This window comes from Lutjanus erythropterus, chromosome 3 (assembly GCF_056507025.1).
Source record: "Lutjanus erythropterus isolate fLutEry1 chromosome 3, fLutEry1.hap2, whole genome shotgun sequence".
Classification (NCBI taxonomy): Eukaryota; Metazoa; Chordata; class Actinopteri; order Lutjaniformes; family Lutjanidae; genus Lutjanus; species Lutjanus erythropterus.
In genome coordinates, this window is record NC_139319.1 from 30,249,465 (window position 1) to 30,273,928 (window position 24,464).

Genomic DNA, 24,464 nt, shown 5'->3' on the forward strand with positions numbered 1-24,464 from the left:
ACTAAAAACTAAAACTAGGTGTGAAAACATTTGAACTGAAGTAAAAAAATAAAAAATAAATTTTAGAGAAAAGAATATATTATGTACTTACAAAACCAAGAAAAATGAAATAAAATGAAATAAAAATGCAGAGAATGTGTTTAGTTTTAGCCTTTGTCAGTTTGATTAAATCTGTCAACACAAAAAGCATGAGGAGGAATCAGTGCATGTTTATTGAGACTGGGATACATGACTGTGGGTCAGTTGTGCACATGCTCAACTGTATACAATATAAAATACAATATAATGGTATATCTGTCTTCTATGTTTGTATTTTCATTTAACCATGATTCTATTTTACCACAGCCTTTATTCAGTTTGTCATTTTATTTTTTTTATATGGCCGAGAGTCATGCAAGAATTTTAGTGTGTTTGTACTCGCATGTCACTCAAATTCCAGTTGAGAAAGAAGCGCTTGTGTTACAGTCAGGAACTAACACTGAAAAGAAGATTTACTGATGACAGTGATAGCTGAGTCAGTTTCTGCTTCTGATTACATTACTTTGTAGCTATATCACGTCTCGCCATCACACAAGAAAACCACACCACCAAACACAGTAAGATGCGCATTTAAGAAGTGCATTTATTAAGATACAAACATATTTACAGCAAACTTTGCAGTCAGTTATTTCACTGATTGGAAACTGTTCTTGGTAGAGTTGACAAGAACAGAAGGGAAACAGCGGCATGTGTGAAGAAAAGAGGGCTGTAATCACTAGTCCACCGGCACCGGCAGGTCCTGGTAGTTGTTGACCTCTGGATGATAGTGATTGATCTCAGGTTGTTCACCGTTCAGTGCAGCATACTCAACTGAACCCTGCTGACACACAAAGCAGAGACACTGAACACACAGCTGATTCATTTATTATTCTGATCCTTAAACCCTGGCACATAATACAAAGCAGATGTCAGTACTGCCGTTACATATAAGGAGTCTTTGATATTATAATTTTTATGTATAAAAAATTGAACAAAAGGACATTTTTGTGGCTTCTGATAATATGTATGCAAACTTATTTGCCCTGAATAAATATAAACTGTGTTTTCATCATCTAAATGCTAATCCTCATTTTTATCAGAGCAATAACACGCTCTTGGAGGATGATCTTTTTTTTCCATCATACAAACCATAACAAGACTCCTTTCAAACCTCACAGTCTGTCATCAAGCAGATACACTGATGAAAGAATCCACCGTTTTTAGATCGTGATGTCACATCCGTAGTCGATTATTTCAAATTCCTCTCCTCAGCTACCTCCAGCTCCATGTAGGGACAAACTGCGGTGCAGTGAGGAGCGGCAGTGATTAAGGCATGCTGGGGGACAGTGTGCTGGCTGAGATGGGTTTGGAGGTAATTTGACTGGGCCTCAGCGCTGATTTGAGCGGGCGATAGGGAAGGAAGCCCCTGCCCAAAATGCCTTTGTTCTTGTCTGGAAACTCTGACAGCAGTTTCCCTCTTACTGTGGACTATCAGCCTGCAAGCAGTCACTGTGGTCAGGAGGCAGCCCATTCAGGGACACATTATTATTACGTATTATTATTTTTACATGCAGAAAACCACATAAAGTTCTGCAAATATATTATGAATATATATACAGTACAGAATATATATGCATGGAAGACAACAAGTGTTATGAAAATAGTAATAAAACATTTCAATAACCGACTAATCGTACAAAAAATGGGTGTTAATGAAGTTGTTTATTTATTAATCTATAAATAAATAAGTAAATAAATAAATAACCAAACAAACAAATAAATAAAATTAAAAACTAATTAATTATTTGATATTTTAATGGGCAATAAAAATATGAATTGACCTTGTGCTTGTAAAATAAGGTAAAACAAAGCAAATTAGCAATGGGAGGTAATGAGCTCTCTGATTTGTTAGAGAGCTGCACACCCAAAGTGTGCTAAAAGAGAAGCTAAATGACTAAATCAAACAGCAAACAGGAAAAGATAAAAGGTAACAAGAAAAGATAAAAGCAGTCGGGGAATGATTAAAATAATCTTGATGAAGTTTGAAAATCCAGTCATTTATTTGTCTTTGAACTGCGTTTTCAAATAAAATTTTAAATTTAGTTGGTTATTTATGAATTCCTAATGTATTTTTAAATGGTGTACTATCAAAAAAATATTCTTTTAATTTGAACTATTTATTAATGGATTAGTATTTCATTTGTGATTCTTTTTATGATTAACAGTGCAAACAATTGTATTAATGCCTATCTTCATTGTACAATTATTTGAAAATGAATTAAATGCTTTATTACTATTTCTGTGGAACCTCCAAATTGCCCTCCATATGTACGTGGCGTAAACAGATTTCAAGTTAAAGGCAAGGAAAAAAAAGGTACAGAAGTATAAAGATAACAGTAATAAAGAGTGAGAAGAACATGTTAATTACTCACATAGGCATGGTGGTCAGCAGCACCTAGAGGAAAAAGCATCACAGGTTAAACGTGTGAATCGTGCTCATTCACCGGCTGACCTCAGACTTATTCATCAGTCACCTGACAATTATGATGACATGGCTGGCCTCGCTAACTCCCTATCACGTGAATCGATATTCAGAATATTCCTTCTCATCATGCTTCTCTCAACGACTCGGGATTCTTTTGTTGCTGTTGAACAGGAAACATTAGACTCCGATGGACTGCCTGATAGACACATCCCAGTGTCTGGCTGCTGTTCTAATAACAGGAAGTTCCTGCCAGCAGTAACAGGATATGGTCACGGTTCTGTAGCTGGCCTGAGTAAATTATCCTTTCATCGGTGATCTCACCTCAGACATGATATTTGGTAGAAGTGCCACTAATACTACCAGGTTGCTGAAAAAAGTATTTAAAGCGGAATTAACTATTTGTTTTTTTGCTGAAAACACAACATTGATATGTTACCATCTTAGATATAATTGGCAAACATACAGAATTGGCAAACAGCAAATTGTATTTTTGACCACCAGTCCAAGTTTGAATGGAATTTGCACTGTTTACAGTAAATGACTTGTATGACATTGCAGGGCTTAATAATGATCTATAGGTGACACATTCACAAGACATATATGATAAAAACACTTAAACATTGATTTTGACTTCTAGTTGCTAATGTCGTGGACATGTAGTGGGTTTATCTGAGTGTTTTCGCTGAAAACAGCTGCCTGTTGTGGTTAGAAACGAGCCAGAGGAGCAGTAAGACTGAATCAAAACAGTAAAGCTGCAGGCTGGAAAACCAAAACAATGAGCTGAAAGATGCCGAAACGCTCTGCAGAGATTAATGGCCGTGGAGAGTTGTGTGATAATTCTCTGTGTGTTTATCACTATGAATGACCCCTTTTGCAATTACACATAGTCATTCAGTCCATTGTTAATATAAAAGTGCTGATAAGGGAAGCTTAAAAGATATTAAACTCACCATGTGGAGAGTTTTGGAGCTCGCTGTACACTGTGTCTGTGCCTTTTCTGAGTGGGACTGTTAATGTAAAAAGCAACACATTAGCCTTTTTGAACATCAAAAGACAACCTTGCTGACTGTTTGATCTATCGTTAACAGAAACCTAAAAATAGGCGGGTTGTGTCACATTCTGTAAATGTCAGCTCTGGCCCCCTCGGGAGCTTAACGAAGATGAGGCCAGTATCAGAAACCAGCCTGGCAATTAGCTCAGCCCTTCCTGTTTATAAGGTCTGCAACGGTTGTGGAAATCCAAGTAGTTATCCTGCATTTACAGCCGCTTGGAGATGTGTTAATTATGGGTAATTAGGCCCCTCCCAGGATGTGTTGGTCCGTATTATCAACCGTATAGGAATGTGGCCTAAGCAGAGAAACATGGTTTTGGCGAGGACGTTTGGAAAAGGAAGGGGAGAATATAAAAAAATGGTTTAAAAACAGAGGAACAAAAGTTTGTCAAATGAAGTTTGGAAGTTGAGTTAGAAAACAAGCAGAAAAAAGATCTAACAATATAATTTTTTGTTTGTGTTTGCATGAGTGTTTACCTCTGGTAGGATCTACCGGTTGGGGATGCACCACCTCGGTGTATTCCACATCAGGCTCATTGGACACCACGCTGCTCTCCTCGTCATTGTCTGCACATTAAGACATGAACAAAATTCTCTGTTAAACAGGCTAAACACTCCACATGACCTCATATTATTTTAATGACTGGACTGTATTTCTTAAGAATAGAAGTTTATTCTTGACCCTGGCATTAGAAGTTTTACAAAACAATTAACCATTGACTTGGGGTCCACTCCTGGCCTTTTCCAGAGCTTTCAACCATATGATTACCATGTGTCCTATGGACTATGAGTTGTATTAATTTAGTTAACTACCATCTCTAAGGTCAAGAATGACCCTTCAAATAAAAAATCCTAAAGGAACTACGGATGAAATTATAACTTCTGAAACTGCATGTCAGCAGATCTCCATGACAAGTGAACCAATCTTTATAAGCAGATATCCTCATGTGACTGCAGAATCTGCAGAAAAGGGGCAAAATTTTGGTTTTGGACGCAGTTTGGTTTCTATTTCCAGTCCGAGTGGTATTGATCAGTTACATTTGACCAGCCTTTGGTTGCACACAGGGTAAACAGACAGGCATTGGCTGAAATGCAGCCACAGAACCCATCAGCTATTGTCTAACAACTATTTAGCTTTTCTCGATTTATATGCAGACAACTGTTTTTTAGAGATTAGCCAAAATGTGTTTTTCTCATTATTCTTACATCCCAAAGTGTAAATCGGGCTGTAAACAATGACCGGCACACAGAAGAGGAAGTCTTTGCTCAGATATCCATTATCCGCATATCTGCTGGCTACACCTGAAGCCACAAAACATTGGTTGTGGTCCCCAGAGGCTAAATCATCGGCAGACAATAGCCAGTGGGTTTCATGATAGCAAATGAAGAAACTCTATCCACTGATGAAGACTAAGCAGGAAATTCGAAAGCTCTGATAAAAGCTAGTATGTACACTTCAGGTCTGCTTAGCATTTACTATAGGAATCTAATCTAATCTTCAATTAGAGTTAAATATCAAGTGTTTCCACAGTGGCTGCTGTTCAGCAAAAGTTACATCAGCCAGCTTTCAGGAAGAAGCATTGAAAGTCTTTGAATTTAAGTGCTCAGCTGTTAATAGACATTTTTCAGAGAAGCCATGGTGATATGAAGTATGGAGAAGGGTAAATACAGCTGTTGTCTATGATACTAATTAAGATCCCATTGCATTTAGTGTAGCAGAACATTTCTGGTGAAGCAACACGCTAAACAGAAGCACCCTGACTCCGTTTGACCTTAATGGAGCATTAATTATATCACTGATAACACCTGTGTTCATGTCAGTTTGGCTGCAGTGAAAAAAGGTCTATAACTTCACCTTTGGTAAATATACATGCTTTCATGGAACTGGAAGACACTGACAGTGAGAGCATTAATATAATGGTACATATTACTACAGGCCTGGCTTACCATCTTCAGGTGGTCGCTTGCTCCACACACTGACTGTAGCTCTGTCCACCCTCACTGTGAAACACAGACAGAAAGACATCCTGCCATAAGGTAGCTGCCAAACCCAGAGTTAATTAAGTTATGAAATTCTGCACTGATTAGAATTAAGAAACATACCTTAATATGTAAATAGCATTAAAATCATACATTATAGATACATGTATCAATACCACTTCACATCAAGGTGATATTCAAATGTTTGAGTAATTCTTAAAGTTTCAGTTTCACTTTTTGAGAAATGTAGGCTTACTTATTCGCTTTCTTGCAGAGTTGCATAAGACAAATGATAACACTCCTAAAGGGGCAGTGTGTAGGATTTAGTGGCATCTAGAAGTGAGGTTACAGATTGCAACCAACCACCTCGCATCACCTTCCCCTTCCAAGCTTGTAGGAGAACCTGTGGTTGCCGTGAAACTAACGAAAAATGAGAAAGGCCGTATCTGGGACTGATTTCATTCTGGGATACTGAAGAAACATGGCAGTTCAACAAGGTAGGCTCAGTGGAAAATGACCCCCTCCCTCTGTAGACACAAACCTCTGAACTTTCTAATCAATATGCTTTATCTTGTTTGTTCAAGCCATACAAAACCTGAAGTGTAAAAATGAAAAATTGAGCTTTTACGGGGGGTTATTTGTCATTTTTGAATTATTAAAACCTTTTAGACAGATTCACACTACAGTTTCACCCTCCCAGTCTGTATGCTAAGCCAAACTAACCATCTCCTGGCTGTAGTTTCACATTTAATAATCAGACATGAGAGTAAGTATCAGTCTTCTCATGGAACTCTAAGCAAGAAACTGAATAAACTTATTTCTCAAAATGTGAAACTGTGTTTATGTGAGCTAAAGTCAAATATCAAGATTAGATTCTGTTCAAAAAGAAATAACAGAGAGATGTCAGGCACTTTTTGTGGCACATCTCAACGGTTTGGCCTTCAGTGGAGGCTTTATTAATTCTTAAAATAAAACCAGCAGCGAAGCAGCGGATTTCAAGTCTTCATCTGGTACATACAGAAATCTTCCGCTGCCTTGTGCACAATAGGTTGTTAATTCAGCAGCGGCTGCACAATAAGTTCTGGCAAAAACAACATCCCATTGCAACTTCCCAGTTGGTAATGTAATCTCACACGCAGCTCACACCAGGCTTATGTGATTAATTTCCTCCACCTGCTGCATGTATTCAAACTTGCCCGGCCTGAAACAAAATAAGCTCCACCCTCCCCAACACCACCAGTTTTTTCAACACTGACCCCGCCCCCCCTCCCCCACCCCAACCTGCTCCGTGCCAACATGGGAAGTTTCTCGCAGACTCGATTGTTTCGACTTTTCAAGGAAGTCTGTGTTGTGTGTTCCTTTTCAGGAAATGAATAGACTTCATGTTGTGCTAGTACTGTCATGGACCTGTGCTCAGTACAGCTGCACCATCCAGCATACGGTGTAATGAAAGATTAACACAGGTATAATAATAATAAACATCCAAGACTAAGACTGGGTTGCACCAAAAAAGATTGATTTAATCTATGAAGAGTTCTAAACAGAGTTGAAGAACTAATCTCAGTTTAGTAAATCCAAGTTTAGTGATGCAAACTGAAATTAAATAGGAATATGGAGCTTACTTACCAAAATGAAAATGAATAAATAAATAAATGAATGAATGAATGAATGAACGAGGGGAAACCAATAACTTTCTGCTGTTCTGTAGTCTTCTACATCTCTAAAAAATGGTGTATTGTTTGTAGCTAGCTGGATTGTCAGCTGAGTTAGCCTACTCATGATGGCTCAGCAGAGAAGCTAATTTCTCCTTTTTTGAGAAAAAAAACTTGTTAGCAGAATTATCAGCTGATGATTGATTACTTTGTACAGCACATCTCAAAAAGTTAGTTATTTTAAAAGTTAAACCTCTTCAAGTGTAAGTTTAAAGTTAATACTGAATCACATTTTAAATAAGAGTTTAAAGTTCTGATGCAACATAATTACATTTAATCTAGGTTTAGAGTAAAAACTAAACTGAGGTGAAAATGTAATCCTTCTAAATTTTAAGATAGTTTTTAAAATTAATACACATAATTTAAAGTTAAACCTTTATTGATTGATTGATTTTTAATAATTCTTTTTGGTGCAACCTAGCCTTAGCATTTTAGGCAGTATAGCAGTTTTTTGTTTGTTTGTTTGTTTGTTTGTTTTGTTGCGTTTTTTTTTTTTTTTTTTGGGGGGGGGGTCATATTTAGCCTCAATTACAACAGCTTTAGTAAAATGAATGGTACTGACACATTTCTAAATAAAACCAATATCTTTATTCTATATATGTCTCTTCCAGTCAGTCAAGGGATCAACCAAAAATATATACACACATTTCCTGTGATAATGATAAAAATGTATATACAAATCGGTCTGTTACCAAGCCCATTTAAACATGCACATCAGACAAATAAAGAACATGAAATCACAGGGACATGGAGAACGAAGAAACAAAGGACAAAGAAAGTAATGTTAGGAATAAAATCAGAGGCCATCTAGATTGCAGGAGGAGGGGAGAGGGAGCAGCGGGTCCTGGTTTGTATTTTTTCATAACATGCCCCTCCTTTTCAGTGAGAGAACTCGTCAGTGAAGAAAAGCGTCCAAATTTTACATCACGAACAGGAATGTTGCTCTCATCGTCATTTCTTAGAGCTTCTTTTTCTTTGAGAGTTTTTTTGAAAAATTGAATTCAAGTCCTGCCCATTGTGGGGCATCTCTACACTGTGGCTGGGATACTGTAGCTGCTCCTGTTGCTGAAGTCAGCGGGAAGCGATGCTGCGCTATCTCGTACCCCATTGGTCACTCTCCCCTCTGTGCCATCATAGAGTGGCGCTGCGTCTGGAAGAAGATGATAATGGACGCTCTAAGAAGTTTGCAACAATTGATCACTGTCACATATGATTGAACTACTGAAGCAGTTTCTTCCTGAATAAGCACAGCGTGTACCGTGGAGAGTTTACTTCCTACAACAACTGCATCCAACAACATCCTACCTTTCCTGCCTCTGCCATACATACTTGGACACAAACACAATGTACATGCAAAAAGCTGAGAGACAAACGAAGACGATGTGCTCAAACGTACATATGGTGTGCGTGCACAGAAATTAGAACAGGATATCTACAACTGGAAAGCGACACAGACAGTAACATAAACAAAGGTAGCCAGGTCACCACAACACGAGCCCTGCATGCATATTAGAACACGGATCATGGGATGAAAATGGATTGTTGTGGCTACAACAGGAAACATGCTCTGACTATTGTGGCAAGAGAAATGACTAATGGCTGTTAAAGGGATGGTTCGGATTATGAGGAAGTGGGGTTGTGAGCTATTAATTGATTGTCAGTGTGTTGAGTACAGTAGACGGAGTTGGCATGAACCCACTTTGGCGAGGCAGAGAGGAGTACCGGCATGAAAGCTAAGCAATGAACTGTTGTAGACAGGGTCAGCAAGATTTTAAACCAAAGGTCCACCCCAAAAAATGAATGGTAATGAATGGCTGGCACTCTTCTCTGATTTTCCAGCGTGGGGGAATGTCGACCAGCACCTACTGTAGATAATAAACTGACTATGGATAAGTACCTCATGCAACCTCACTTCAAATAATCTGAACAATTCTTTTAAGGTGATGACTAATGAGGACAGTGAGCGGTACATAGGAGAAAAGTAAAACCAAGCTACCTGTGGCTGCGTTATAAACCTCTGTGTCGTGGGTTAGATTCACTGTTAAAGAGTCATCTGATTTAGGGCTCGAAGGCTTTCTGAGAAATGGTGAAAATAAAGTCAACTTGGGCAGCGGTGAAGTCAAGCAAAAAACATCTAAAGGCCAAAACAGTCAAAAGCTTTAATAGTATATGCGAACAATTCTGATGCCAGCTAAAATGCACCTCAATAACCATACGGGTAGTTTTGCAAGGTGTAGTTGTTTAAGATGGCACAGCTCGAGTAGCAGCTTGTCTTGTGTTTTGGTGAGACACTGAGACTTAACAAACTTGTTCAAGGAATGTTTTGTAATAAACACAGAATATAATGACAAAATTGTAATTATCTTTATAAAAATTGTTTTTAATTGGATTACTTCCAAACTCAGTGTAACATTGGCTGGGAAAATGTAAACATGGACTTGTTCCATCTGAGTTCAAGGAGAATCCGACCCGCTGGCGGGCATTAAGAGTAAATACACAGAAGCAGCCAGTCCTCCTTCCTGATGTAAGTCATATACAGGCATCAGTACTAAACTGAGGCTGCTTCACAACTAGTAGTCTCACATAGCCAGACCTCAGTCCACAGCCCTCAGCACTATAGAGAAGTCTGGCTCTACACATACACATTCTGCTATAGGGGGAAAAATGCCTTGCATTGTTTGCATTTTTTAAACAAATCACAAATGTCTTGGGCAGTGCTACGCCACAGATGCAGTGACAGTGCTGCTGCAAAATAGTATCGAGGGGGAATTTGTTTCGGTGGAACATTTGCACATCGGTGGACAAGCTCTGGCATTAAAATGACTACATCGCTGGACAAGAAAAGCAAACAGCTATATTAGCTTGTTTACGTTCAAACCATTAGCGTCCCATGTGCTAATTTGCCATAGCGCTCAAAGAAAGCAACCAGTGGCAGGACTTAAACCCACAGTGTGCATCTGTGAGTCAGTCCACATCAAAATATTGCTCCATAGTCCCATTAATGATGATTAACAATGCCACTGCGTACCTTTAAGTTTGGTTTTGTTTTATTTTTTGTATTTTTTTCTTGCAGTTTTATTCTGTCAAACAACTATTTTTGTTTAATACATAACATCCATCTATCTATGAGTATACATATATTCAATGTACAGTTAATTCCATATTAATATCCATGGAGAATATAATCTCTCTTTAGGATTCGCTCTTCCAGGATTAGTGCAGTAGCACCATTGTACAGTGTACAGTCTACTTTCAGTCTCTATCCAGAGCTTTCAGTTTTAATTTGTTTTAGTTAGTTTTTTAGTGTGAAATGGCTATTTTAAAATGGCAATTTTCTAATAAATTACTCTCATTATTTAACTTAAAGGAATAGTTAGACATTTTGGAGTTAAAGTGAAAGTTAAGGTGAGAAAATCAACATACCTCTCATGTTTGTGTGCTAAATGTGAGTCAGGAGGCAGGGAGAAAACTTTTCCTCAAAAACAGTGACAAAAGGTACATACCAGCACCTCTAAAGCTCATTAATTAACATGTCATATTTCATCTCTTTAATAAATTCAAACAGCTAATTTTGAAAAAATAGTCAATTTGTGGTTTTATGGAGGGTTAAGTGACTATTTATTGACAAAAAATTAAACTGTTTAAACACTCAGTGTCTCTTATCTCAAGTGAGTTTCAAGTCTCCATAAGTTTATCACACTAATATGTAAAAAAATTACAACCTGAAAGGTAGGATATCGACCTAAATACGTTGAAAGAAATGGGCTGTAATTATATGAAATCTGTGCTTTCCAATGTACAAACATGCAAAACAACCAGTGTGGTTCTTTAAAGCCTATAAAGAAAATAAACATAATACTCACAGACCCTCAGCCATCTAAGCCAGCTAATAAAACTAGATTCACTGTCACAAACTTCTACAGTATCTGTCACAATCAGAGGAAGCAAGTATTCAAGCCAACTCACACTGACAATTCAGCAGCTGCTTCTCTTTTACCTACAATAAGACATGAGAGGTGAGGAGAGGAGCAGGAGGAAGTAGGCGAAGGAAAGTTTTCAATTTTCATACATAGTTAGATATAAGGGGGCTGACTTGCTGGAGGACTGTAGGTCTCTCTACCTCTCTTGGATCTGAAGAACAGCACAAGCACCACCACCACCACCGCCACCGCCAACAGACAAAACCCCCCAATCACAGCTTTCTTCCACAACGCCATGCGCACTGTGAAGAGAGACAGAGACACAGAAAGAAAGTAACATCAGTGACAAACAAAAACACTGAAGGGGAACAAATACAATGGGACAGGATGACGAAGATTGTTGAAGACAGAGCCATGCAGCTGCAGGTCACAAAGGTCAAAGTAAGAAACAAACAACATTTCTGTTTCATTTTTTTGCAGAGTTTTATGTATTCCCTCATCAGGCCCTCTCCCTGTTGTCTACAGTCGAAACCTAGATTTTCCTTTCTTGCAAACATGGATCTAGGAATAGTAATGTTGATGTGCAGGTCCATTCTTAAATCTCTGCACAATTACTGCAGCACTCAATACCTAGAGAATGTGCACTTATTCCCCCATTAAACACATGAAAGTAGCAGAGGACTTTCATTTTGACAATCTGTAAACCCAACTCATGGATGCAACAATGCAGAGGTAGCAGTATGCAGCCTCAAAAGCAATGGTTCCAATCTGCCATAAAATGTAGTAACTATGATCAGTTGAGTGTTTAGATGGGAACTCTTGATTAGTGAAACTCAAATGAGTTTCGTTTGTTTGTTGTTTCTAAGGTTTAGGGACAAAAACACTTGGTTAGGGAAAGATCGTGGTTTGGGTTAAAATGATCACTCTAGCTGGGGTCACCAACCAGACACAACTGACAACCACAAAGAAGCTGGAAAAGGAGGAGACGGTGCTTCTTTTCTGAATGCTGATATTAGGACATTTTTTTCTCAGAAAGTCTCAAAAGCAAGTAAGCTAAGTTGTGACTTGTGATGACAACTAATAGTGAGCTACTAGATAGTTCTGGGGTTTTTTATTGTTGTTGGTTGTTAACTAATCCGATAACGTTGTCTGCTCATAATTAAAGCTTGGTAGCATCAAACAAGCTAATTTAGCATTAGCTACAAAACAAGTGTCCGAAGACTGTCAAAAGAATGGCAGGATGTGATTTGTTGACAGTGTGTGACATTTGAATGATAGTGTTAAATAATGGATGTTCACAGCACAGACCAACAGAGATCCTTACTTCATTATATTCCATGATATTTTCAGTTGTCACCTGTTGCCTGAACTTTGTGTTTGTTGGCTGCTTGTGGTGAATAAAGATAAACTACAGAAAGAGAAAGCAAAGTAGGAAAATCATTGTTGTTTTTATCTTGGTAGGTTGATTGGGAGCCTGTTAAACTTTACTAGACAATAGTTGCACTTACAGCTGGGCAATATCATTTATATCTATATCATGACATGAGATATTGTCTTGATGATATCACATAAGTGTTTCCTGGTTTTAAAGGCTGCATTATGGTAAAATGATGTAATTTTCTGAACTTTTCTAGCTGTTCTATTATTTACCTTTACCCATTTAGTCATTAATTGTATCTATATCACTGACGATTAATAATTAAAAATTGGTATATATTTTAAAAAAAAAGGTAAAAAAAAATGGTTTCATACTTAATCTGAAGATGGCTCAACATTTTTTCTCTCCCTAAGCAGCCTACTGAGTGTCTGGGATTTAACCAGAGGTGTAGCGCTATTTGTTACCAGAATGCACCAATGACATGCGCATGTATGCACGCCATGCTTAAATTACAGATTGTTTGAGAGGTTAGGTGGCAAGTTTTCATACATTACATACATTTTCATACATTAGTCTAGTCAACTATAACTGACCACAAGCTCAAATGTTACTTTACTTTGACTTTAAGAATAATTTTATCATGTTGGGAAAATTACACAGCAGTCAGTCCACATGAGCCCTTAAGCTTTCTCTCTCTCTCTCTGTCTCTCTCAATTGTGGCTGCAAGACTGCAGAAAACAACTGTAAAAAATTACTGCCTGGTCAGGTTCACAAACTTTAGTGAGGAATGGATCTTCAAGCGTCTAAAAAAATGGATTATGCAAACTGCAGATATTCTATTTCCTCACATACAGAATAAAGATAGTGGTTGACAGTTGTTTGGTCCAAACATTTACGGGTTTAACTAATATGTATCATTACTTTTTGGTAAACTTTAGCCTCTAAAGGGACAGTTATGTTTTTTTTGCATGCCCCAGAAGTAAAAAAAAAAAGTCAGAGAACAGGGTCATCCACAGAACAGCAAGTCTGGAACAGATGTAGTCCCTATTGCACATAAATACTCATCAAACTCACCATTTACTGTGACTTCGCCACTGCGGACGACGTTGGCGTAATTGAGAGCCTCGCAGTAGTACCTGCCGCTGTGGTCTTTGGACAAAGAGGGGACTTTGTAGTCTAAGTGGTTCTTCTGGGAGGTGTCGGTAAAAAGTGGATGTTCTCTGCCTACACGGTACCACTTAAAGGTGACCGGCGGCGAGCCTATGATACTACATATGAGGTAGAGATCATCTCCCTCAGAGATGTCTGGTAAGCTGGGGAGGACGGTCAGAGTCGGGCTCGACAGAGGCACTGTGAGAGGGAAAGATGCAGGAAAAGAAGAGAAATTACTCACACATTGTGTCAATTATAAACTGAGATTGTACTGTATCATTAAAGCATAACAAAAAACAAACAAACAAACAAACAAAAAAGAAAGTTTTATTTAAAGGAACAGTTCAAAATTTAAGGAAATACCATTTATTTTCTCACCTAGAGGTAGATAAGAAGTGGAGTTGTTCTGATACTGATAACAGTATTGGAAAATGCCTCAGATGCTGCCTAAAATGTAATATTGTTATCATTTCACTGCTTCTTGATTGATCAACAACTGAAAGACAGCGCATAGTGAAAATCTGGAGGGACATGGAGCCATATTTGAAGATAAACTAACATAATTGCTAAATCATTTGCTACAGTTGGACAACAGCTAACATTAGCATTCAGCCTGCTAACATTATAGTTTATGAATAAATGAATTATTTTGTTTATATTTCAGACTTTATGCCTTTCCTATCGCACCATGAACCACTTTTAAACAGTATGTAAGCTAGGAGGAGGGTAGTGCTTTCATTAGTTGTTGGGTAACAGTGGGTAATGGGTTATAAAATATGTTGTTTTAGCTTGAAGTATATTTGTCAGATTGTCTGTGTTTATGTTTATGACCTGGAACACAGATGTACCACATCATCCTTTTGATAACAGCAGCTGAGCTTTCCACCCTCAGTGTCACGTGGAAAACGGCTGTTGTGTGAAAATGGTGAATGCACCACTTTGATGTCACATAATTATTAGCCCTGAAGTGGGCCTTGCTACATCCCACCCGCAAAAAAAAGAAAAAGCGTTTGTTTCTGTTTTACTCAGGCCATACAGTGATAGCAGTCACAGCTACATAGGGTTATAGCTGCAGGGAAGTTTGCATCGTCTTGGTTCCCTCAACAAGAAGTCAATGGGAATTTTTCCACTAAAACATTATTGTAGAAAATAAGCAAAGCAAACTAAAGTTTAGGATACACACATTTGGATACACATTTTGTTCAGCAAGATAATCTTCGCAAACAAACACCACTTTTATGATTTTTGAAATGCAAATGCAGAAGCCAGAAGTAAAAATCTATAAATGTACAACACCACAGTTCTGTGACTTAACATCACCACCACTAAGTGATTAGTGATCAGCATGATGATGTTTAATATCTGCATCAGACTCTGTAGTTTCACTTGTAACTTGTTTCACTAATGTATTTTATGTCATACACCAAAACATGAAAGTCTCTTGAGCTTGTGTTAACAACAGACCTCATTTCAGGCATTTAACCAAAAACAAATTCAAAAACACCATTAACTTTCCACAAGAGAATAGAAAGTGCTAATATTCTAACTCCTTCCAGGTTTTAGAACTAATTCCTTCAGCACTCTATTAGCATTCAGTTATTAAAATAATAAGCTTGATATCAGATATGCAAAGTTCAGGTATCTGAAACAGTATCAGGAAGGAAGAAAATGATATTGGAGGATCTTTAACAAGATGAATACCACTCTCATGTTTGTACAATAAAGATGAGGGTACTGCAAGTTACAGGTTAGCTTAGCTTGCCATAAAGACTGGAAACAGGTGCATACAGCTAACCTGGTTCAGTCCATACAGATTAAACAAACAAGACATGGTGTGTCACTTAATGAGCTTTACAGGTCCTGATAGTTATTAGACTAGTTGTTTCCCGTTTCCAGTCTTTATAATAAGCTACAGTAAGACAACTGTTTGCTTGTGATAGTTTCATATTTAGCAGGCAGACATGAGAGCGGCACCAGTCTTCTCATCTTGTTTCCCAAAATGTCAAACTTTCCCTAAATCAAAGTTATGTCATAATATGTGACATAGCAATGCTCAATAATACAGTTTCTAAATTTGCGATGGGTCCAAACCAACCTAATGGCAATGATTTTTGTTATTTAAATTGAACAATAAAGTTATTTTGCCAATAACTGATATTCAATCTCAAAAGTTCAATCTTGACCTTGGACAGTTTCTTCACAACTGGACAAACTCCACCCACTGAGGATCATGTAACATGATAGAAAGCATTAGAACAGCAACTAAATGGGTGCTGATTTGAGATTGTTTTGCCATTTGTTGCTAGTCGCTTTATTAGACTTTTATAAAGCTGATATTCTCTGCAGTGGCTCATCAAAACTATTTGCACGTGGTAATCCAGTTTTTGATCTGGATTTATTGAGCAGCGTTGATGAGGTAAAAAGTAACTAATTATGTAAAACAGATAAATATACAACTGTACTTGTGATTATTTACCTATGACAGACGCATTGAGTGTTTCACTGGACTGGCTTTTCTTCGGGCCATTCTTTGCCTTGCACTCGTACTTATTTATTTCATCAGGCCTGTTGACAGTGACTGTGAAGAGAGCTTGTTCATGAGGCACCTTGACGATGGTTGATCTCACTGGCTTGCCGTCCTTCACCAGGGTGTAGTTTATTGGCAGGCTGCCATTGTCTGACTTACAGAGGATCTGGAAGGACCGTCCCAGGACTGCCTTGCCAAACACCGAGATTACCGGAGCAGAGACATGAACTAAAGAAGAGATAGAGAAAAATAAAACACACTGACTCCCTGTGGACAAATCTTATGAAGAAAAAACAAAAGCCTTGTTTAGACATGGAAAATGCATATTTTATGCTTTGGTCATTTCTATGTAAATTCTCTCTACAGCTTTATTCTGTTACTTCAATGGAAAAGAACCAAATTACTCACTCTAAGACACTGATATAAAGGTAGGAGAGTGTTTTCTGTTTTCTGCATGAGTGATTAAATCATTTATTCTGCCTTTACCATTGTGATTGTAAAGCATACCACATTTCCAGTCTCTCTCAGTGAGTTAAATGTGCAGTGACAGATTTTATGGCCACTTGTGGGCAGAGCAAACTATTAGTGGAGACAACATTGGCATATTAGCAATTCTTAAATGGACATTGCAAAAAACTTTGCAAACAATTGTATATTTACATTCAGCTGTTATGGAGCAATATTAGTATTAGTTCATATCTCCACATCGCTGTGTCAGTGCTGCAGAAAGATCTGGCTGTTCACACGCCCTTTCAGCCTTTATGCTAAGCTATGCTAACTGTGTCCTGTCTTCAGCTTAACATGGATAGGCTAACATGTTAAATTGCATTTATGTACTGAGGTGTATGTCTGAAAGGAGATAAGATCCACTCTTAATCTATTTATTAAAATTTGCATCTGAAAGAAGCATCAAGTCTGCTTACCTTTTGGACGTACAGTCAGCGTTTCGCTGTATTTCTTGATGCCCTTGGCGTGAGCTACACAGGTAAAGGTGAAATTCTGCTGGACCGTGCCAGAAAATACTCCATTACCCCGATCAGAGAGTAGGCCATAGGGTGCATCGAATCTAGGAGTGTAAGTCAACTCTTCCTTGTTGAGTCTTTCAGAGGCGTAGCTACTAGTGCAGGTTAATGTGATATAATCCCCTTCAAAGACTTCAGATGGAGTCATGGTGAGAGTGGGCGCTGAAAACAGCTCTGAGGATAGATTTAAAAAACACAGCAAGTCATCATCTGCTTTCATGTCACTTACTAACCTAAGTATTAACAGGTATGGAGCCCAAAAATTGACAAAATGTAGAATAAGATTATAAATAAAAAAAAAATAGTTTCAAAGAGTGTACAAGAAATGAAATGTGTTTTGTTGTTATACATATTACAATGTGATGTTAGCTTATATATGGCCATTTTCACTATTTACAAATACAGCAACTACTTTTTGAATTTGTAAGTAGTACTCCTGCAATTCACAATTCTTCACAATTTTCACCACACTTTGAAAAACATCTGTCAGCTCTGGCATGCTAACCTGGCATTTACTCCATTTTTCAAGTTTTGGGGCTCCATAGATAAGAATATAGTTCATTCTTATACTTTTATGATGAAAAATCATCTTTCATTCGTCCACTCACCGGTCACTGAAATCGTCTTTGTGGCGTTTTTCGCAACATTTCCCATTTCTAATTTGCACTCAAGCTCCCCAGGGTCTTGTGCCCGTGCGACCATGGTGTGGTTGACTTTGGTCTCTCCAGAGCTGAGAAGCTTGGTCCCCTGGCTCAGGAAGAGGAGGACTTTTTCAGAGCCGTGCAGAAAGTTGCTGATGGTGCACGAGATGACGAGTTGGTCTCCTTCATAGATGTTGTGCTGAGGGGATATCTCCAGAACCACATTGATGGGCAGCTCTACAGAGACAAAATCAATGTAGGGAAAAGCTCTGTGATAGGTTCAATGCTTTGAAAAGTACAGATATGACAAAATGCTACTTACCTCTGACTGAAACACTGACACTGTTGCTTTCCTCGGACTTGAAGGATTCTGGTGTTATGAGAACAGTATAGGCACAGCGAATATTGTGGCTGCCAGCGCTGCTGGAGTGAAACTTGGCCTCTACCCAGTTGGAGTTGACCTGCCTGACCAGGATCTCTTTGGAGTCTTCGTAAAAGTAGAAAAAAAAAAGTCCTGTCTCGCCGGGTGCTGTACACGTGGCAGTTAACTCATCCCCTTCATTGATCCGAGGGTTGTTAAGGCGAAGAATGGGTTTTGACAGGCCTGGAAACACAAAAATGTGAGAAATGTGCTCAGATTTAATGCGATAGACCATGAAACAAGAAAATAAACAGAAATGAAACAACACCATCTTTTGCCAATGCTGAAGAAATTTTCCTGCTTGCTGTTCCATACACTCATCCAAAAGGGTTCTTTCCTGAAGGGCTGAGGTTCTCCCCAGAATCATGTGCTTCTGTAGAACCTTTTTTTGAAGAAAGGGTTTGTCTTGGGCTCTTTGTAAGATCAGGGTTTCCATTAAGAACCCTTTTCATTTCAAAATAAATATAGAAAAAAATATAAAAGGTTTCCCAGAAGAGTCCCCTGGGTGGTATTCAAATGAAAGCCTAGAATTATAAAATGGGTCTCTGTAGAACCCACCCCCTGCCTGGGTTCTTGTTAGCACCCGTAGAAGGTGGAAAGATTATGGATAGAACCCCAAGAGAGGGTTCTGGTTGGAACCATTGCATCATAGAAGGAGTTTTCATTTAGAACCTTTCATTGGGGGTTCTAGGTGAACCTTTACAAAAGGTTCTACCAGGACCCACAAATGGTTAGCTTCTGGGGACAAGCCGAAGGTTCTAGTTAGCACCTCTATTTTTTGTATAAACATATCATTTCCATCATTGAAATTCTGAAATTATTTTTTGATTAAGACATTTTTTGATTGTGTCCTGCTGACAAATGTTTCACTTTTGAAATTACTTTTCTCACTCTTGACCTTCTCAAACCACAACAGATAATACTGCACCTGTAACAGCAAACTAACCTGTAACTGTGAGTTTCTGGGCTTTACTGGTCCTCTGTTTGTCCTCAATCCTGATCATGCACTTATATTTGCCATTGTTGGAGACTCTGGCATCAGGCAGTGGGTACAGCAGATCCTCTGAGGTGCTGGTGGTGTTGTACACGACGTTGTCGTCCCTGAATATGAAATACTCACGACTCAGAGCCTCGTGCTCCGAGCTGCTGACGACGGCATGGCATCTCAGAGTCACATTGGCGCCCCGCGTTACATCAGGACTGGGCTCGATGGACAGGTTGATGTCTCTTATCGTGAATACTAATGAGTGAATTAAAAAAGAGAACAATCAGACTTAATGCACAAGCAAATCTACTGCCCTGAAAAAAGTGGACATTTGACATGTAGCTGAGTTTTTACATTTGCTCTTTAAACCTTTGCAGTGGTTTTGCTTCATACTTCATACTTAATTGATAACTTACTAACTTACCGTTTCATTTAGCAGACACTTTAATCCAAAACAACATACATCTAAGAGCTGATACGACACAAGAAAGGATCTAGTCGGGAGATAACAACATGACTGAGTGCCAAGCAAACATTCAGTCTGACAGAACGAGGAGGTGCCTAAAACTACAATTCTTGCCATATTTTACAAATTGCACCTTCCTGTCAAAGGACAATTTAACATTGTTACATTCTGATTATGTGCAAGAATTTAACAATTGAGATACAACCTGTTATGGTATTTAGTGAGTTTCAGAGGTGGATTTTTGTGCTTTGGACAGAGCCATGACAGCAGTTACCCAGTATTTCCAGTCTTACAGTTAAGCTAATTGACTCCTGGCTCATGCTTGACCTTTAGCGTGCAGATGTGACAGTGGTATTGAAGTTCTCCTTGAGTTGAGCGCTAGAACTTTTAGTAAAATGTCCTCAGTCTTTGATGGCCTCTTATGGCTGGATGATTAACAGAAATCACTGGTAGAGCCCAATAATAAATAAAAAAAATAATAATAAAATTATGTTTTGTTTTGTTTTGTGATTCTTTGTACTCCATACACATTTACTTAAAGGATATATATTGATAATACTTTTGGTAAAAATGTGAATTATTTAGCAGGATTAAATTTTGAAAAACAAAAAGAAAAAAGACCAATACACTACTGTGTGTATAGTGCACACTCATTACAACACGTCATGAGTCTCATGACACCACACTGTCTCACTAAAACCAGATAATCTTACAGTTGTTAATTCATTATCATGGCCTCTAGTGAATAAAAAGACTTCATTGGGTGAAAATTACTATTTTTCTTGATCTGAAAGTTAATGAAGAAATAAATTGTGCACAATGGAAACAATAGGTGGACAAACTATTAAACCTAACAACAAACATAAAACATATTTGGGTAAACAATTTCACTACATTTTACATTGGGGTGATGAAAATGTAATGAAATAATCAAGCTGTATTACCAGGGCTGGGTATTATTTAGAAAATACAATACCAGTACTCTTAAACAGATACTGATACCAATAGAACACATCATGTGATACTTTTTTTCTAAGGTAATGACTGGCTGCTAGCACAACCATATTAATAGTCATTTTTTTCTAGATCTGGTACCAAAAGGATTGAATGCAGGTATTGTTTGACTGGAAATGTTTTGATACTACTTGGCTCTGGGTTATTTCAGTTGATACAGTAAAGGTTTTGAGTACTGATACAAAGCATTATACATTACTTCAATATTGTGATACTTGGATTAAGTTACTGACTACATTTTTTTTAACAGATAATTATCAAAATGCGTTTTTAAAGTAACCCTCCCAACCCTGCTGATATGTTGAATGAGTAACTTGAAGATATTTTTACTGTGCATTCTTTTAATTTTATTTTATTTTTTTCCCCTCTATTTAGTATTTACTGGTTCTTAGACTGTGGATATATTGATGTTTAAGTTCTTTCTTCATGGCTCGATCGAGTCTATTTCTGTGTTCATCTTGACTCCTCTGTGAACTCTGTAACTTTAAACACCTGTCTTATATACTACACATATCCGTGTGACACATGTCCGACTGTTTTTTATCCTGAGGAAGTGGATTTAATAAAAGTTCCTTCAAATCACTCCACAGTCCTGTTCAAATCAACAGTCCTGAATGGCCATTGATCATGTTGGCATATTTGAAATGACTAAATTTCTATAACAGTTGCCATAAAACTGACTCATGATCAGCTTGGCTCTCAGGAAGCTGATGTGTTGCCATGGGATTTCATCATGCTGATGACAGTATCCGATCTGAGTATGTGACTCACACAAGAAACAATGCATGAATGCATGACTGAAAAATTCTTTAAAAGGGATCTAATGTAAAAAAAAAACAACAAAAACAAAACAAACAACAATTCCAGAGGATAGAAGTAAATGGGTCATCAATGGGCCAATGTAATCACTGATCAACCCTGTTGCCTTCATAAAAGATACAGATATTATGTCTTGCTAACATGATTTAACGGTTGTTATTTATCTCTGGATCCAGCGTCATGAGTCACTCATTTCCTTTTCCTGACTAAACTTTTCCAGTCTATTCACGGTTATCAATCATCAGGAATTCTCAGCCTCATTGTCTCTGAATTGATCACAGCAGATGAACTGCTTCATTCACATGGCCACGTGTGAACGCCTTTATAATCACCTGAACTGCTCCCAAAGCTGTGAATCTGTTCAAATGCTGGAGGCACAAGGTGGAAACCAATGATTCATAGAAGATATGTGTTGTCATGTTCACAAATGTAGAAGTCTAAGACTGAAGGAGCAACATTTTGCCTTTTAGGAAACACTTGTAAGTAGCTTTTAAAAGTGACAACAGTTTAGTTTTGTGCAGAGTAACCAGAGACAGAGAGCATCTGCACACATAACGTCAAGCCTCTCCTCAACTTCACCCATATGTCGAGTATTAGAGACAACAGGCTGCTGTTGTTGTGACTCAGGGTGGGGTGCTGTGGGGCAGTAAACAAACCTGAAGAACAAGAAAAAAAAGAAAAAAAAAGGAGAGGAAAAGCACTTTGTCAGACAAACAGGCCACTCAGGGGACCTTTCACCATTTCAGAGCCTGCTGAATCTGGCCCACACCCAGCATCATTCAGCGGGACCTGGCAGGCCCGATGATGAGAAAAATCAGGCGTGCGGGGCAGAGTGATTTGCTGTGGGCTCTCGATACAGTGTGTGAGTCATGGCAGGGGCATTACATACTTCAATTTACACTTCAAAATTTAATATGAATAAAGTGTTACCCTTGTATTGGGCCTGTGTTTTATGGCTCACTAGGGTTGAGTAGTCATGTACTGTAAGAAGGATTATGTAATAACTAACTATAATCAGCTCTGATTAGATCTGAGAAATGTATATTTAGACCATAGTTACATCATCAGGGATTACATGATTATATTTTTGATTACATCGTTAGCATTTAAATTTTAATTATGAATAGAAACTTTTCACAAATTAAATAAAATAAATACATTTTTCATTATAATATTATGAAACTTTTTTAATGATAATCAATGCTCTGTTAATTGTTTTAACATCTTTAAAAAGCTGAAAGAATATTCGAGGAACTCAAATTTGGATGTGTGCACTTTTTTAGTGTAACCTGACTCAACTATACTTGCTTTTGTCTTTATTATAAACAGTTTGTGACATCTGATTTTTTTTTTACTTTATAACATAAATAAAAAAGTCAGTTTTGTATCCCAGCGGTAATGTTATTACCATATTATTTTATTCTGATTTTCTTCGTGCTCTCTCCTATTAAAATCAGGTCACTAAAAGACATTCAAATTTGAGCAGTCTGATGAGTATACATTTGATAAATCAGTCATGTAAGAAGCAAACACAAATACGCCTATGAGAAAACCAATGCAGAAAAAAGAACACTAACCAAGCAAAACCATATTAAAATATAGGTCCATCTTCAAGTCTGGACCTCGGTCCTGGCTCGGACAACGTGTCCATCTCTATTACAACTGATCTGGACTGACTCACGCCTTCCATCAACAGCCAGCTCCAGAGCACAGGGAGGCGTGTGACACTGCTCGCCAACATGTTCCCAACATTTCCAATCACAGCTTTTCCACCGTAACAGACACCAACAATTGAAAAGCTCCGATAACAAACAGGACTGTTTCCACTGACTGACCATGTGTGCCTCTTGGCTTTTCTAGAATGGCTGACAACTGATTGAAAAGTCTTCCAACTCAAAGTCCAATAACTCTGCCCACACAGAAAGCAAAGCGATGATGCTCCATAAACATGGGGCTCTTTTTTGAAAACTCAAACCAATGACAATTCTATAGAGAATACTCAGAAAATTGTCTCTATCTAAAGACAAATCTAATCTTGTATTCAGTGTCTGTAATTTATTTGAGATGATACTTACTTATCTGTGCGCTCACCACTCTCCCTGGATGGAAGTCTTAAGATAAGAAAATAAAACACCAGATTAGAGACAAATCTATCAACCACCTCCACATAAATAAATCCAAAGAAGAAGAACATAAACGGCCGGCAGTCTTACAGCTGGACAGGAGCGTGGAGGTGAGCAGTAGTAGGAGGCCCATCCTGTCTGAGGGACTCTAAGGCTCCCTACGCTGCTGAAGGTTAACACACTTGTGACTCTGGGGGCAGACAGGCGCTGTATGGGGGACTGATCTGATCTTAGTGGGCGGGAACGGACGCTAAGGTGGTGCTCTACCTCAGCCACTCAGTGGTCAGCCAGCGGTGGTGGTTATCAACCCAAGCAGCCGTCGGCTTGGCTTAATTTGCCAGGAAGTGAGTGTTGTTTCCTCAGGATGTTCACGCAGCCCGGCTCTTTGCTGTTGTGGAATGTTCTCCTCTGTTCTCCTTTATGTGTGTGTGTGCATATGTGTGTGAAGTGGTAGTCACAATAATGTTGTATTGCTTGTGGGTGCAGTAGCCAGGCCTTTGACCTCTGACCCTGGCTGGCAGGGCCGGTGCAGGTAGAGAGAAGACGGGACAACATTCTTTGTGTTGCAAAGCCCATTTCCTGAAGTCGAGATAACGGTTGAGCTCAGCTACTAAAAACTGTTTTTGCCGACATAAATTTGGCTCTAACAGGACACACGGAGGTGGAACTATTTTCACTGGAACACATACTTTCCATCATGACTTACACAGGCATAGCTGAACTGGACGACTGACTGAGGTCATTTTTTAC

General features: G+C 38.3%; 1 protein-coding gene across 3 annotated transcripts; it reads right to left on the reverse strand.

Moving 5' to 3' along the window:
* Nucleotides 1-213: 213 nt before the first annotated feature.
* Nucleotides 214-23,951, reverse strand: pecam1b (platelet and endothelial cell adhesion molecule 1b). 3 transcript variants are annotated; one of them, XM_084715782.1, is made up of 16 exons: nt 23,805-23,951; nt 23,667-23,702; nt 19,254-19,547; nt 18,209-18,490; nt 17,854-18,123; nt 17,147-17,419; nt 16,173-16,451; nt 13,619-13,894; nt 11,367-11,468; nt 11,213-11,243; nt 9,243-9,322; nt 5,502-5,555; nt 4,032-4,121; nt 3,454-3,510; nt 2,451-2,473; nt 214-859 (listed from the first exon to the last, which is right to left on the reverse strand). In XM_084715782.1, exons 1-16 carry the CDS (start codon nt 23,845-23,847, stop codon nt 755-757), a joined length of 2,295 nt encoding a protein of 764 aa, XP_084571908.1. In that variant the 5' UTR covers nt 23,848-23,951; the 3' UTR covers nt 214-754. The 3 variants fall into 3 exon arrangements, with proteins under 3 accessions (XP_084571908.1, XP_084571909.1, XP_084571910.1); XM_084715783.1 differs by having other exon boundaries at nt 215-856; nt 23,805-23,950; XM_084715784.1 differs by lacking the exons at nt 9,243-9,322; nt 11,213-11,243 and having other exon boundaries at nt 217-859; nt 23,805-23,950.
* Nucleotides 23,952-24,464: the final 513 nt, after the last annotated feature.

What these genes read in the sequence shown, in the direction of transcription:
- pecam1b (XM_084715782.1), bottom strand. Translation starts at nt 23,847, where the DNA reads ATGGGCCTCCTACTACTGCTCACCTCCACGCTCCTGTCCAGCT. An exon ending in CTCCACGCTCCTGTCCAGCT is followed by an intron (nt 23,703 to 23,804) that starts GTAAGACTGCCG and finishes TCTTATCTTAAG; the next exon opens with ACTTCCATCCAGGGAGAGTG. An exon ending in ACTCAATGCGTCTGTCATAG is followed by an intron (nt 13,895 to 16,172) that starts GTAAATAATCAC and finishes TCCCTCTCACAG; the next exon opens with TGCCTCTGTCGAGCCCGACT.